The sequence below is a fragment of the Ranitomeya imitator genome, chromosome 2, assembly GCF_032444005.1.
Source record: "Ranitomeya imitator isolate aRanImi1 chromosome 2, aRanImi1.pri, whole genome shotgun sequence".
NCBI lineage: Eukaryota > Metazoa > Chordata > Amphibia > Anura > Dendrobatidae > Ranitomeya > Ranitomeya imitator.
In genome coordinates, this window is record NC_091283.1 from 396971661 (window position 1) to 396986913 (window position 15253).

The 15253-nt window shown below is 48.2% G+C and overlaps 1 protein-coding gene across 1 annotated transcript in view; it reads left to right on the plus strand.

Annotated features, from left to right (window-relative positions):
• The first annotated feature begins 1718 nt into the window (after nucleotides 1-1718).
• Nucleotides 1719-15253, plus strand: part of LOC138664141 (zinc finger protein OZF-like) — a 40876-nt gene continuing 27341 nt past the window's right edge. The window contains exon 1 of the mRNA XM_069750583.1: nucleotides 1719-1766. Coding sequence (XP_069606684.1) covers nucleotides 1740-1766 — 27 coding nt within the window. The 5' untranslated portion in view covers nucleotides 1719-1739. The remainder of the gene's footprint in view (nucleotides 1767-15253) is intronic.

Consider the following 15253-nt stretch of genomic DNA (forward strand, 5'->3'; position numbering starts at 1 on the left):
TCCGCACACCTCGTACACACACGGCTCTGCTCCGCACACCTCGTACACCCACTGCTCTGCTCTGCACACCTCGTACACACACGGCTCTGCTCCGCACACCTCGTACACACGGCTCTGCTCCGCACACCTCGTCCACACACGGCTCTGCTCCGTACACCTCGTACACCCACTGCTCTGCTCTGCACACCTCGTACACACACGGCTCTGCTCCGCACACCTCGTACACACGGCTCTGCTCCGCACACCTCGTCCACACACGGCTCTGCTCCGTACACCTCGTACACACACGGCTCCTCTCCATACACCTCGTACACACACGGCTCCGCTCCAAACACCTCGTACACACACGGCTCCTCTCCGTACACCTCGTACACACGCGGCTCCGCTCCGTACATTTAGTATACACACGGCTTCACTCTGTACACCTCGTACACACACGGCTCTGCTCCGTACACCTCGTACATACAGCTCCTCTCGTACACCTCGTCCACATGCGGCTCTGCTCCGTACACCTCGCACACACACGGCTCCGCTCCGTACACCTCGTACATACACGGCTCTGCTCCGTACACCTCATACACACACGGCTTCACTCCGTACACCTCGTACACACACGGCTCTGGTCCATACACCTCGTACACACGCGGCTCTGCTCCGTACACCTCGTACACACACGGCTCTGCTCCATACACCTCGTACACACACGGCTCCGCTCAGTACACACGCGGCTACGCTCAGTACACCTCGTAGACACATAGCTCCGCACCGTACACACGCAGCGCTACTCCGTACACTTTGTACACACAAGGCTCTGCTCCATACACCTTGTACGCACGCGGCTCTGCTCCGTACACCTCACACACACGCGGCTCTGTTCCGTACACCTCGTACACACACAGCTCCGCTCCGTACACACGCGGCTCTGCTCAGTACACTTCGTACACACGTGGATTCGTACACCTCGTACACACACGGCTCCTCTCCGTACACCTCGTACACACACGGCTCCTCTCCGTACACCTCGTACACACACGGCTCCTCTCCGTACACCTCGTACACACACGGCTCCTCTCCGTACACCTACGGCTCCTCTCCGTACACCTCGTACACACACAGCTCCGCTCCATACACCTCGTACATACACGGCTCTGCTCCGTACACCTCGTACACACAAGGCTTCACTCCGTACACACATGGCTCTGGTCCACACACCTCGTACACACGCGGCTCTGCTCCGTAAACCTCGTACACACACGGCTCTGCTCCATACACCTCGTACACACGCGGCTACGCTCAGTACACCTCGTACACACATGGCTCCGCTCCGTACACCTTGTACACACGCGGCTCTGCTCCGTACATCTCACACACACGCGGCTCTGTTCCGTACACCTCGTACACACACGGCTCCACTCCGTACACACGCGGCTCTGCTCAGTACACTTCGTACACACGCAGATTCGTACACACACGGATCCGTACACCTCATACACACACGGCTCCACTCCATACAACTCGCGCACATACACGGCTCCGCTCCGTAGACCTCCTACACACACGGCTTTGCTACATCCACACTGTAAACCCCTCCTGACCCACACATAAACTTCCTCTCATCCAGCACCATGACAACCAGCACAGCAGAGTTCTGCATACACTGAGGCCCCTGATCATGTGACCCCTGACTCCTCCCCTCCTGTGACCTCATCACAGGTCCTGTGCTCACAGAACAGCCATATATGTGGTGTGCAGCTCTGCAGGTGGAGGTAGGTGCTGGAGATTCCCCATTACTGGGCGGGGGCAGGGGACATTAACCCTTTTAGTACTGTCCAGTCTCACATTCCAAAATCCGTAACATTTTTATTATTCGCCTGTGCCATTCTGGGGTAATTATTACTTACTGAATAAAGGGAACTTGTCCGGATCCCCAGACTGCTGCCTTTATTCGTCAGAACCCTATTACTGCATCATTAATAAAGTACAGGCTTGTTATTATTATTATCATTCCTAAAGCGTCCGTTTACATGGACAGACCGGCGGCATGTTTTTGTTTATCCAGCACTCTACGCTGAGCACATACTTTGGGGTTTCCATCTAAATCTCCGAGTTACATGACAGATGAAACCCTGATGTATCCATTCACTATAATGAGGCAGCAGAGTTAATCTGGACTCTCTGGCTTCTGTTCAGCTTTGTTCTTCCTTTCAGAGGTGCACAAAACTATGGTGGACCGTGTTTTTATGCACGCCTAAAATGACGGACACCGCTGTATCACAGGTTAAATGTCTTCCACAGTGCCTCCATCTGCCTCATTACAGGGAATCTTCCACCAGTGGTTCTGTCTGAATCACATATTTCAGAGATTTACACGGAAACCCTGATATAAGCGCTCACTGTAGAGTGCAGGCAGTGGCGTAACTACCGCGGTCGCAGCGGTCGCCACTGCGACGGGGCCCGGCAGGTCAGGGGACCGCCGCCCGGCAGGTCAGGGGCACCGGCCGAAACACATTGTTGCAGTGCAGGAGATCCCTCCCGCACGGCAACAGTCCGAGGCGTATCTAGCGGGGGCAGGGCGCAGCCGGCAGGGGGGGGCGCAGTCGGGCCGCCTAATGTGGCGGTCCACGGCGTCTCCCCCGGCGGCTGCATTCTGCCACCCACCCGCACTGGGAGTCAGCTGTTCTCTGCGCCAACTGTCAAGCTGACAGCCGGCACAGAGAAGCTGCAGAGCGCCGACTCCCAATGTGAGCAGAGGTGGAGGGGAACCCCTGCAGAGTGGCTGCGGCAGGCAGGGAGAAATCCCTGCAGCGCCGCTGCCCAGTGATCTGTCTTCCTGCTTCCTCTCACACAGACGCGCCGCTGGATGACGTCATCAGCCAGCGGCCGGCTGTGTCAGAGGAAGGCGATGAGATGCTACGGCAGAGCGTGAGGAGAGGTGAGGTGTGTGTGTGTGTGTGTGTATGTGTGTTGCGCTCTGCAGGGGAATGTGCAGAGAAGTAAATGGTGTGTGTGTGTGTGTGTGTAGAGGGAGGAGAGGGCAAGGATGGGGATGGTGGAGGAGGAAATGATGGAAGTGGTGGAATGGGTAAGAATGGGGATGGTGGTGGAATGGGCAAGGATGGGGATGGTGGTGGAGGAGGAAATGGAAGTGGTGGAATGGGCAAGTATGGGGATGGTGGTGGAGGAGGAAGTGGTGGAATGGGCAAGGATGGGGATGGTGGTGGAATGGGCAAGGATGGGGATGGTGGTGGAGGAGAAAATGATGGAAGTGGTGGAATGGATAAGGATGGGGATGGTGGTGGAGGAGGAAATGATGGACGTGGTGGAATGGGCAAGGATGGGGATGGTGGTGGAGGAGGAAATGATGGAAGTGGTGGAATAGGCAAGGATGGGGATGATGGTGGAATGGGCAAGGATGGGCATGGTGGTGGAGGAGGAAATGATGGAAGTGGTGGAATGGGCAAGGATGGGGATGGTGGTGGAGGAGGAAATGATGGAAGTGGTGGAATGGGCAAGGATGGGGATGGTGGTGGAATGGGCAAGGATGGGGATGGTGGTGGAGGAGGAAATGATGGAAGTGGTGGAATGGACAAGGATGGGGATGGTGGGGAGGAGGAAATGATGGAAGTGGTGGAATAGGCAAGGAGGCGTATCTAGGGCAGTGGCGTATCTAGGGGGGGCAGCCGGGGCATGTAGGGAATTAATTAATAGGGAATTAATTAATAGGGAAAATGTGAATTTGGGTGGAAAATATTTTGGCATGGTGGGGGGGCCCCATTTGAAAGTTCGCATCGGGGCCCATAACTTTGTAGTTACGCCACTGAGTGCAGGATAAATGTGCACTGAGCCTTACTGCAATCTTTGGGAGGCAGAATGAACAAATCCACAGCAGGTGAAGAATTGGTTTTATTTTTTACCACCGTTCCTCGTGCGGTATAAGTGATTAGGTGACCTTATTCTTCGGGTCAGTGTGATTACAGCGATACCAGATTTAAATCTTTTTTTATGTTTGGCTTCTGTCACACACTAAAAGACACTGTTTTTGCCTGACCACATTTTGGGAGCTATAATTTTTCCATTTTTCGGCACACAGAGTCATGTGAGGGCTTATTTTTTGCGGGGCAAGCTGACTTTTTTTATTGGTACCATTTTCGGGCACATGACATTTTTTGATTTCTTTCGATTCCGATTTTTGTGTTTTTTATAGAAAAAAATAATTATTTTTGCATTGCTTTATACTGAGAGCTATAACTTTTGAATTTTTCTGCTGATGAAGCTGTATGGCATCTTGTTTTTTGCGGGACAAGATGGTGTTTTCAGTGATGATATTTTTTTTTACATTCGTCTTTTTGATTGCGTTTTATTCCACTTTTTCCGAGCGGTATGATGATAAGGCCGGTTTCACACGTCAGTGGCTCCGGTACGTGAGGTGACAGTTTCCTCACGTACCGGAGCCACTGACACACGTAGACACATTAAAATCAATGCATCTGTGCAGATGTCATTGATTTTTTTGCGGACCGTGTCTCCGTGTGCCAAACACGGAGACATGTCAGTGTTCGTGGGAGCGCACGGATTACACGGACCCATTAAAATTAATGGGTCCGTGTAAAACACGTACCGCACACGGATGTTGTCCGTGTGCAGTCCGTGTGCCGTGCAGGAGACAGCGCTACAGGTAGCGCTGTCTCCCCCCACTGGTGCTGAAGCCCCATTCATATCTTCTCTGCAGCAGCGTTTGCTGTAGAGAAGATATGAATAATCGTGTTTAAAATAAAGCTCCATGTGCCCACCCCCCTCCCACCCCCTATGCGCCCGCCCGCTGTTCTTAAAATACTCACCCGGCTCCCTCGCTGGCTGGCGCTGCTTCCTGTCCTGGCCGCATCTTCTACTGTATGAGCGGTCACGTGGGGCCGCTGATTACAGTCATGAATATGCGGCTCCACCTCCCATAGGGGTGGAGCCGCATATTCATTACTGTAAATGAGCGGCCCCACGTGACCGCTCATACAGTTCTGCTGCAGATAAGATCATTTCGCCCGACGAACAAGAGTTTTGCTTGTTCATTTAGATGATCGAATGCTTCTTTCAATGCTGATTCATGATTATCTTTCGGTGTAAATGCAGTTTAACCTTCCTATTATTTGTTCCATGAACAGTTCTATAGAGCAGCTTATTACTTGCTAAATAGAAAATTCTCATCCGATGCTGCATCTGTTCCCCGAGATTTGGCCAAGTCAGGTCACCTTTCTTCTTCACTGCCCTGTCATAGCTTCATTGCAAGAAATCTCACATAAGTCCTGCACTGAGAGGCCATGACAGATAGTGGTGGCAATTTGGGGGCCGCAGGAGACGTGACAGGTGTCATCTAACTTTTATTAAAGGGGTTATCCACTACTCGGACAACCCATTCTCAATCCCTGAATTTCCCCCAGTAAAATAATAACATTTGGGGCTCTGCGCTTCCTCGTATGAGTGCTATCTGTGGTTTTCATGGATTGTACCTATGATATTCTATGGGGCTGTGCACATGTCTGTTTTTTTTTTTATGGACCATGGAAAAAATCGGAGACATTTCCAATTTTGATCCATTGGGTCAGATCAAAATCAGCAATGCAAGTGTATGGGTCTGAGAAAAAAATCTTTATGTCACGCAATCAACTTATTCATAAGTTATTTTTGGTCATGGTTTCTAAAGGGCAAATTTGTAATCATGACAGTTGTTTGAAAAGTAAAAAAAAAAAAAAAAAAGCTGATGGCTTTGCTGGATGTGCGATGAGTTAAACACCTCTCCTATGAGTTCTGCTGCTCTCAGGCTATAAAAAGCAGCAATACCCAGGATAGTAACCCAGCAATCAAACCTGGCTGCAACATCCTGTGCCACCAGCAAGGCCAAATGAAAAAAACTTGCATCTGTCAAACTCATTGGGTTCTTCCTGGCAGCATGTATCAGAAAATAATATAGGAGACATAATTGTAATCTTTTGAAGTTCAGAAATCGTTATGGGATGTTAGCAACATTTTTAAATAAATAACACAGTATACCCACAATTGGTGTGCAGAAATTTTAACGTTATAATATCACTCAAAAAAAGAGATATATAAAAAATGCACTGCACAAGAAGATAAAAGCAAAGCAATACTACAAGGACCAAAAAGAAGAAAAACATACAAGGCAAAGAAATATTAAAAATATGGCTTTATTAAAGGAAATGCCAATGATTTACACAATCAAAAAGAAAATATTAAATCCCCTGACGAAGGTTAAATACCGAAACGCGCGTCGGGTACGCGCTGGCACAGGAGAGAGCCCCCCAGGTATAGAGAATATCTTTTATAATTTGGTTGTACAGCTGCACTTTGGAATATGCAAATTCAGGCAGACGCTATCACTGTGTATGTGTGGTAGCTGCCTGCAGTGGTGCACTCTATTTGATTTGAGCTAAGTGGTGGCACATTATCACTTTATTTTTACTTGCACCTTATTGTAGCAATTGTGGTTACACTATAGGGTTACATTAACCCCTTCCCCCCTTTTTCTTTTTTTACACATGAGTTTTTTCACGGTTTAATTGTGCAATATAAAAATATATTTTTCCTGTACACGCTATATATGTAATAATTTTTAGTCAGGTGAATACTATTTCACCTTACTTGCTATAATTGCACATTATATTATATATATATATATATATATATATATATACAGTGGGGCAAAAAAGTATTTAGTCAGTCAGCAATAGTGCAAGTTCCACCACTTAAAAAGATGAGAGGCGTCTGTAATTTACATCATAGGTAGACCTCAACTATGGGAGACAAACTGAGAAAAAAAAAATCCAGAAAATCACATTGTCTGTTTTTTTAACATTTTATTTGCATATTATGGTGGAAAATAAGTATTTGGTCAGAAACAAACAATCAAGATTTCTGGCTCTCACAGACCTGTAACTTCTTCTTTAAGAGTCTCCTCTTTCCTCCACTCATTACCTGTAGTAATGGCACCTGTTTAAACTTGTTATCAGTATAAAAAGACACCTGTGCACACCCTCAAACAGTCTGACTCCAAACTCCACTATGGTGAAGACCAAAGAGCTGTCAAATGACACCAGAAACAAAATTGTAGCCCTGCACCAGGTTGGGAAGACTGAATCTGCAATAGCCAACCAGCTTCGAGTGAAGAAATCAACAGTGGGAGCAATAATTAGAAAATGGAAGACATACAAGACCACTGATAATCTCCCTCGATCTGGGGCTCCACGCAAAATCCCACCCCGTGGGGTCAGAATGATCACAAGAACGGTGAGCAAAAATCCCAGAACCACGCGGGGGGACCTAGTGAATGAACTGGAGAGAGCTGGGACCAATGTAACAAGGCCTACCATAAGTAACACACTACGCCACCATGGACTCAGATCGTGCAGTGCCAGACGTATCCCACTGCTTAAGCCAGTACATGTCTGGGCCCGTCTGAAGTTTGCTAGAGAGCATTTGGATGATCCAGAGGAGTTTGGGGAGAATGTCCTATGGTCTGATGAAACCAAACTGGAACTGTTTGGTAGAAACACAACTTGTCGTGTTTGGAGGAAAAAGAATACTGAGTTGCATCCATCAAACACCATACCTACTGTAAAGCATGGTGGTGGAAACATCATGCTTTGGGGCTGTTTCTCTGCAAAGGGGCCAGGACGACTGATCCGGGTACATGAAAGAATGAATGGGGCCATGTATCGTGAGATTTTGAGTGCAAACCTCCTTCCATCAGCAAGGGCATTGAAGATGAAACGTGGCTGGGTCTTTCAACATGACAATGATCCAAAGCACACCGCCAGAGCAAGGAAGGAGTGGCTTCGTAAGAAGCATATGAAGGTCCTGGAGTGGCCTAGCCAGTCTCCAGATCTCAACCCTATAGAAAACCTTTGGAGGGAGTTGAAAGTCCGTGTTGCCAAGCGAAAAGCCAAAAACATCACTGCTTTAGAGGAGATCTGCATGGAGGAATGGGCCAACATACCAACAACAGTGTGTGGCAACCTTGTGAAGACTTACAGAAAACGTTTGACCTCTGTCATTGCCAACAAAGGATATATTACAAAGTATTGAGATGAAATTTTGTTTCTGACCAAATACTTATTTTCCACCATAATATGCAAATAAAATGTTAAAAAAACAGACAATGTGATTTTCTGGATTTTTTTTTCTCAGTTTGTCTCCCATAGTTGAGGTCTACCTATGATGTAAATTACAGACGCCTCTCATCTTTTTAAGTGGTGGAACTTGCACTATTGCTGACTGACTAAATACTTTTTTGCCCCACTGTATATATATATATATATATATATATATATATATTTATTTACACATATTTTTATACAGGGATAATTTTAGAGTATCCCCCCTCCCTGTTTTCCCTCCTTGTTTTTGCACACTATAGTGTTTGTTGTACAGCCTGTTATTTATTTATTTATATCCTGCTATTGTGGAGGCCATATTGCTCGTAAATATATACAGCCCTGTAATCCTGCTGCTGCGCGGATGTGGTTTTTTGTTTTTAATATTTTCTTTTTGATTGTGTAAATCATTGGCATTTCCTTTAATAAAGCCATATTTTTAATATTTCTTTGCCTTGTATGTTTTTCTTCTTTTTGGTCCTTGTAGTATTGCTTTGCTTTTATGAAGAATGGATATAAGCACACAAGATGATAGTGGCAGATCTAGAATATATAATGTTTGATTTAGAAGCATCGGAGAGTTAGTTAAAGCTGATCAGCTACTTAAAGGGGTTGTCCACTACTTTCAATTTACCCCCCAATGTTTCCCCCCGGGGCCCCTAATGAATTGTGCAAATACCTTCTGTTGCTGTTTTCGCCTGTGAGCGGCGCTATTCCGGCGGCTGAGTCCGGGTCACGTGACCCCCAGGGTGCAGCCGACGCTTATTTCCACCGATGTCATGTCAATTTCAAGACTCTGGAAATTGACGTGACATCAGTAGCAGGCGTGACCCAGCCTCCACAGTCAGCAGTCAATCATCAAGAGTGACTGGGCTGTGGGCGGGGCTGGGGGCAGCCTGCGGGGCTGTTGGGGCAGGCGGGGCTGTGTGTGCTGGGATCTGTGGGCGGGCGGGCTGTGCTGCGGACGCCGGGGGTCTGCGTGCCGGCGCCGGTATGTGCGGGTGCCGGTATGTGCGGGTGCCGACGCCGGTATGTGGAGGCGCCGGGGGTCTGCGTGCCGGCGCCGGTATGTGCGTGCCGGGTGCTGGTCATTGGTGTGTGTGTGTGTGTGTGTGTCTCTGTGTGCAGGCATCGTCCGATGGGACTACGAGTCCCATTGGGCTCTGCCTGCTACAGTGACAGTGAGAGACACATTAGCCAATGAAGGGACAGTAGTAGTCCCATCATCCGGCTAATGTGTTGAATGTAAAATTAAACAAAACACATATACAGTACGTACATACGTACAACACACCATGTGACATGTAACATACGACTCCATGCGACATGCACCATGCAACGACATGCACCATGCGACGACATGTGCCATGCACCATGCGACAACATTCAACATATGATATGCGACATGCAACATGCGATGACATGCACCATGCGACATGCACCATGCGACAACATGCAACATATGATATGCGACATGCAACATGCGATGACATGCACCATGCGACATGCACCATGCAGCGACATGCAACATATGATATGCGACATGCAACATGCGATGACTTGCACCATGCGATATGCACCATGCAGCGACATGCAACATGCGATTACATTCAAAATGCAATATGCGATAAAATGCAACATGATAGCATGCAACATGCGGCGACATGTGACAACATGCGACGACATGCAACATGTGACATGCACTGTTATGACCTGGTGGTTAGGAGCACCCGGCACGACCTGATCGTTAAACTCACGCAGGACAAGCTCTGGGATGTGGGAGCTCTGCTGATCGCAGGCCCTAATCCTATCACACACACTAGAAATAGCCGTGGAGCGTTCCTGACTCTCCCTAGACGCCTCTTCACAGCCTAAGAGTTAGCTAGCCCTAGAGATAGAAAATAAAGCCTACCTTGCCTCAGAGAAATTCCGCAAAGGAAAAGGCAGCCCCCCACATATATTGACTGTGAGTAAAGATGAAAGTCACAAACGCAGAAATGAAACAGGTTTCAGCAAAGGGAGGCCAGACTTACTAAACAGACAGAGGATAGGAAAGGTATCTTTGCGGTCAGCACAAAAAACTATAAAAGACCACGCAGAGTGTGCAAAAAGACCTCCGCACCGACTCACGGTGCGGAGGTGCCACTCTCCATCCCAGAGCTTCCAGCTAGCAAGACAAAATCATGATAACCAGCTGGACAAGGAAACAATGAACAAATAATAACTATCAGGAACTTAGCTTCTGCTGGAGAAGACAGGTCACCAGAAAGATCCAAGAGCGAACTGAACCAATGCAGGAACATTGACAGCTGGCATGGAGTAACGATCTGAGTGGAGTTAAATAGAGCAGCCAACCAAAGGATAAACCATGTCACCTGTGTAAGGAACCTCAGAAGCAGCAGCTTCACTCACAGCCACCAGAGGGAGCCCATAGACAGAACTCGCCGAAGTACCATTCACGACCACAGGAGGGAGTTCGACAACAGAATTCACAACAATGCACCATGCGACATGCAACATATGACATGCAATATGCGATGACATGTGACAACATGCAACAACATGCACCATGTGACGACATGCAACATGCTATGACATGCGCCATGCTGCAACATGCACCATGCGACAACATGCAACATATGAAATGCAACATGCGATGACATGCACCATGCTGCGACATGCACCATGTGACGACATGCAACATATGACATGCACCATGCGACGACATGCAACATATGATATGCGACATGCAACATGCGATGACATGCACCATGCGACATGCACCATGCAGCGACATGCAACATATGATATGTGACATGCAACATGCGATTACTTGCACCATGCGACATGCAACATGTGATGACATGCAACATGCGATTACATGCGAAATGCAATATGCGATAAAATGCAACATGATAGCATGCAACATGTGGCGACATGTGACAACATGCGACGACATGCAATGACACGAAACATGCAACAACATGCAACATGTGACATGCACCATGCGACATGCAACATATGACATGCAATATGCGATGACATGTGACAACATGCAACGACATGCACCATGCGACGACATGCAACATGCTACGACATGCGCTATGCTGCGCCATGCTGCAACATGCACCATGCGACAACATGCAACATGACATGCAACATGTGATGACATGCACCATGCGACGGCATGCAACATATGACATGCAACATGCGATGACATGCGCCATGCGATGACATGCGCCATGTAACGACATGCGCCATGCCACGACATGCGCCGTACAACATGCAACATATGACATGCACAATGCGATGACATGCGCCATGCACCATGTGACATGCACCATGCTGCAACATGCACCATGTGACGACATGCACCATGCGACGACATGCAACATATGACATGCAACATGTGATGACATGTGACAACATGCAATGACATGCACCATGCGACAACATGCGACATGCACCATGCGACAACATGCGCTATGCGATGACATGCACCATGCAACAACATGCACCATGCGACATCCACCATGCGACGACATGCACCATGCGACGATATGCACCATGCGACGACATGAAACATGACATGCAACAATCAATGGCATGCGACATGTGACAACATGCAGCAACATGCACCATGCGACAAAATGCGACATGCACCATGCGACAAAATGTGACATGCACCATGCAACATGCGACGACATGCACCATGCGACGACATGCACCATGCGACGACATGCCACATGCATCATGCACCATGCTATGACATGCGACATGCAACATGGGATGGCATGCGACATGTGACAACATGCGACATGCACCATGCGGCGACATGCACCATGCGACAACTTGCTACATGCACCATGCGATGACATTAGACATGTGACATGCACCAACATGCGATGACATGCGACATGTGACAACATGCCACATGTGATGACATGCGACAAAATGCACCATGCGGCGACATGCAAGATGCGATGATATGCGTCACGCAACATGTGACAACATGCAACATGCGATGACATGCAGCATGCAACATGTGACATGCGATGACATGCAACATATGACATGTGACATGCACCATGCGACATGAAACATGCCACATACAGTACATAGATACAACATATATATAGACATACAGTACATATAACATAGATTACATCAGGCATGTCAAACTCAGGGTACCCTGAGGGCCACATGAGTGACAAGAGGTTGTTGCGAGGGCCGCACACAGCAGCTAATGTCAGACACGTATTTTAACAGCAGTCAATGAAAACAAGATATGAAGTAGTAATATGTAACAGCAACATATATTTGCAGTGCGCAACAGCAACTAATATATTTAACAAAAATACAGCAACTCTAACCTTAGTGGAAAAAAAAAATTCTTTATTTTATTATTGTCCCTATCTATGGGGGTGACAAAGGTGGGGGGTCATTTACTATTTTTTTTATTTTGATCACTGTGATAGGTTATATCTCAGTGACCAAAATGCACTTTGCATGCGCCCGCCATTTTGGAAGATGGCGGCGCCCATGGAGAAGACGGACGGACCCCGGGAGGATCGGTAAGTATGATAGGGTGAGGGGGAGCATGGGTGGATCGGAGCATGGGGAGGAGGATCGGAGTGCGGGGGGAAAATCGGAGCACGGGGGGGGGGGGGGTAGATCGGAGCGCGGGGGTGGATCAGAGCACGGGGTGGATCGGAGCATGGGTGGGTGCCTCGGAGCACAGGGGGTGGATCAGAGTGCAGGGGGGTTGGATCGGAGCATGGGGGTTGGGATTGGAGCACGAGGGAAGCGGACAAGAGCACGGGGGGAGCGGAGCACAGGGTGAGGGGAGCGGGGCAGTGTGCAGGACTGATCGGTGGCTTGGTGGGGTCGGGGGGGGGGGGGGGGCTGGTCACATCAGTGTTTCCAGCCATGGCCGATGATATTGCAGCATCGGCCATGGCTGGATTGTAATATTTTATAATAGGTGAAATATTACAAATTGCTCTGATTGGCTGTTGAAAGTGAAACTGCCAATCAGAGCAATCGTAGCCACGGGGGAGGGGGGGGGGTGAAGCCACTTCCCCTGGGCTGTACTACCACTCCCCCTGTCCCTGCAGATCGGGTGAAATTGGAGTCGGATTGGCACCGACTTTCATGACGCCTACGTGGCGTCAAAGGTCGGGAAGGGGTTAATGGTACCGTTACATACAGGAGGGCCACACACTTACTTGGACTTGGACTGTGCGGCAGTGGGTCCCTTCTTCCTTGGTCACAGTCACTCTCAGCCTTCCTGACTTAGGACGGTGATCAGTAGCCACGCGAGCCGCAGATGTACAAAACTCACGATCAGCACTTCCGGGTCATCATTCATTGGCCCATATCCCTGCATATGACCTGCTTACGTGATCAGCAGCCGACCAAAGTACACACGTCATGGATTGACACGGAGCTAGTTGGTCGGCTGCTGATCACGTAAGCAGGTCATATGCAGGGATATCGGCCAATGAATGAAGAGCCGGAAGTGCTGATCGTGAAGTTTTGAGCATCTGTGGCCCGCACAAAAGTCTCAAACTTTGTGTTTAGAGACAAAGTTTGAGACTTTTGTGCGGGCCGCAGATATGCCTGTAAAGGGCCGCATGCGGCCCGCGGGACGCGTGTTTGACATGCCTGGATTACATACTCACCATCACTTGTCACTTTGTTCCCCGAAGCCAGTGTAATCTGTAAATAATATTAAAATAATAAACACTATACTCCCTGATCCGCAGAAATCCAATTAAAACGAGTGTCCCTCGACGATCTCCCGTGGAGAGCAGGAGCATCATTTGATGTGACTGCTCTCCAGGGGCTCCAGGACTACAATGATGGAAGGTATCCTTCTACAATGTATTCCTCACAATGTACTCCTACGCCCCTGTGAGAAAATAGTCCCTAGTCTCACTTTTGGCATTGCTGTGTGTGAAAGTTCCCACGCATCTTTTTGCCATAAAGTGAGACCAGTGAACTATGGTAACCTCTCAGTGATGCACTGCAGGAGCCATTGTCTCCTGTCAGTGTGTCACTGAGGGTCCTATAGAGCAGTGACATCACCCGATGTCACTGTTCTATAGGGGAGATCATCATGGGACACTCGTTATTAATTGGACTACGGCGGACAGGTAGTATACGGTTTAGTTTATGTTTTTTGCAGGCGCTGAAGTATGGTAAGTATGGTTAAATCAAGAATATTAAAATACTTTTTTCCTAATGTGTGTGTATTTTATTAACCCTTTATTACTATTGGATTAATAATGGATAGGCGTCTTATTGACGCCTCTTCGTTATTAACCCGGCTTAATGTCACCTTACAATAGCAAGGTGACGTTAACCCCTTATTACCCCATATCCCACCGCTACACGGGAGTGGGAAGAGTGGGGCTAAGTGCCGGAATTGGCGCATCTGTAAGATGCGCCATTTCTGGGGTGGCTGCGGACTGGTATCTGTAGCCGGGGGGAGTGCAATATCCATGGCCCCTCTCTAGGCTAAGAATATCAGCCCGCAGCTGTCTACATAGCCTTTCTGGCTATAAAATTTCAGCTGCGGGCTGATATTCATAGCACGCTACAAATATTGGCCCCCGGCCGTCGGCTTTCCCCCTCTGGCGCAGAAAATTGCGCGGGAGCCCACGCCATTTTTTTTTTTAACTGAAACATCGTGTTCATTAACCCCTTTCTGCCAGCTGACGGAATAGTATGTCAGCTGGCAGTATCCCCCGCTTTGAGGTGGGCTTCGGCGGTGAGCCCAATTCAAAGCCGCAACATGTCAGCTGTTTTCAATACAACCAAAAAATGTACATGATCGCTAAACGGAGTAGCAAGAAAAAAAATCAAAAGCCAAAATTATGTTTTTTTGTCGCCGCGACATTGCATTAAAATACAATAACGGTCGATCAAAAGAACGTATCTGCACAAAAGTGGTATCATTAAAAACGCCAGCTCGGCATGCAAAAAATTAGCCCTCACCCAACCCAATATCTCAGAAAATATAGACGCTACGAGTATCAGAAAATGGCGCAATTATTAAATTTATTTTTAGCAAAGTTGGAATTTTT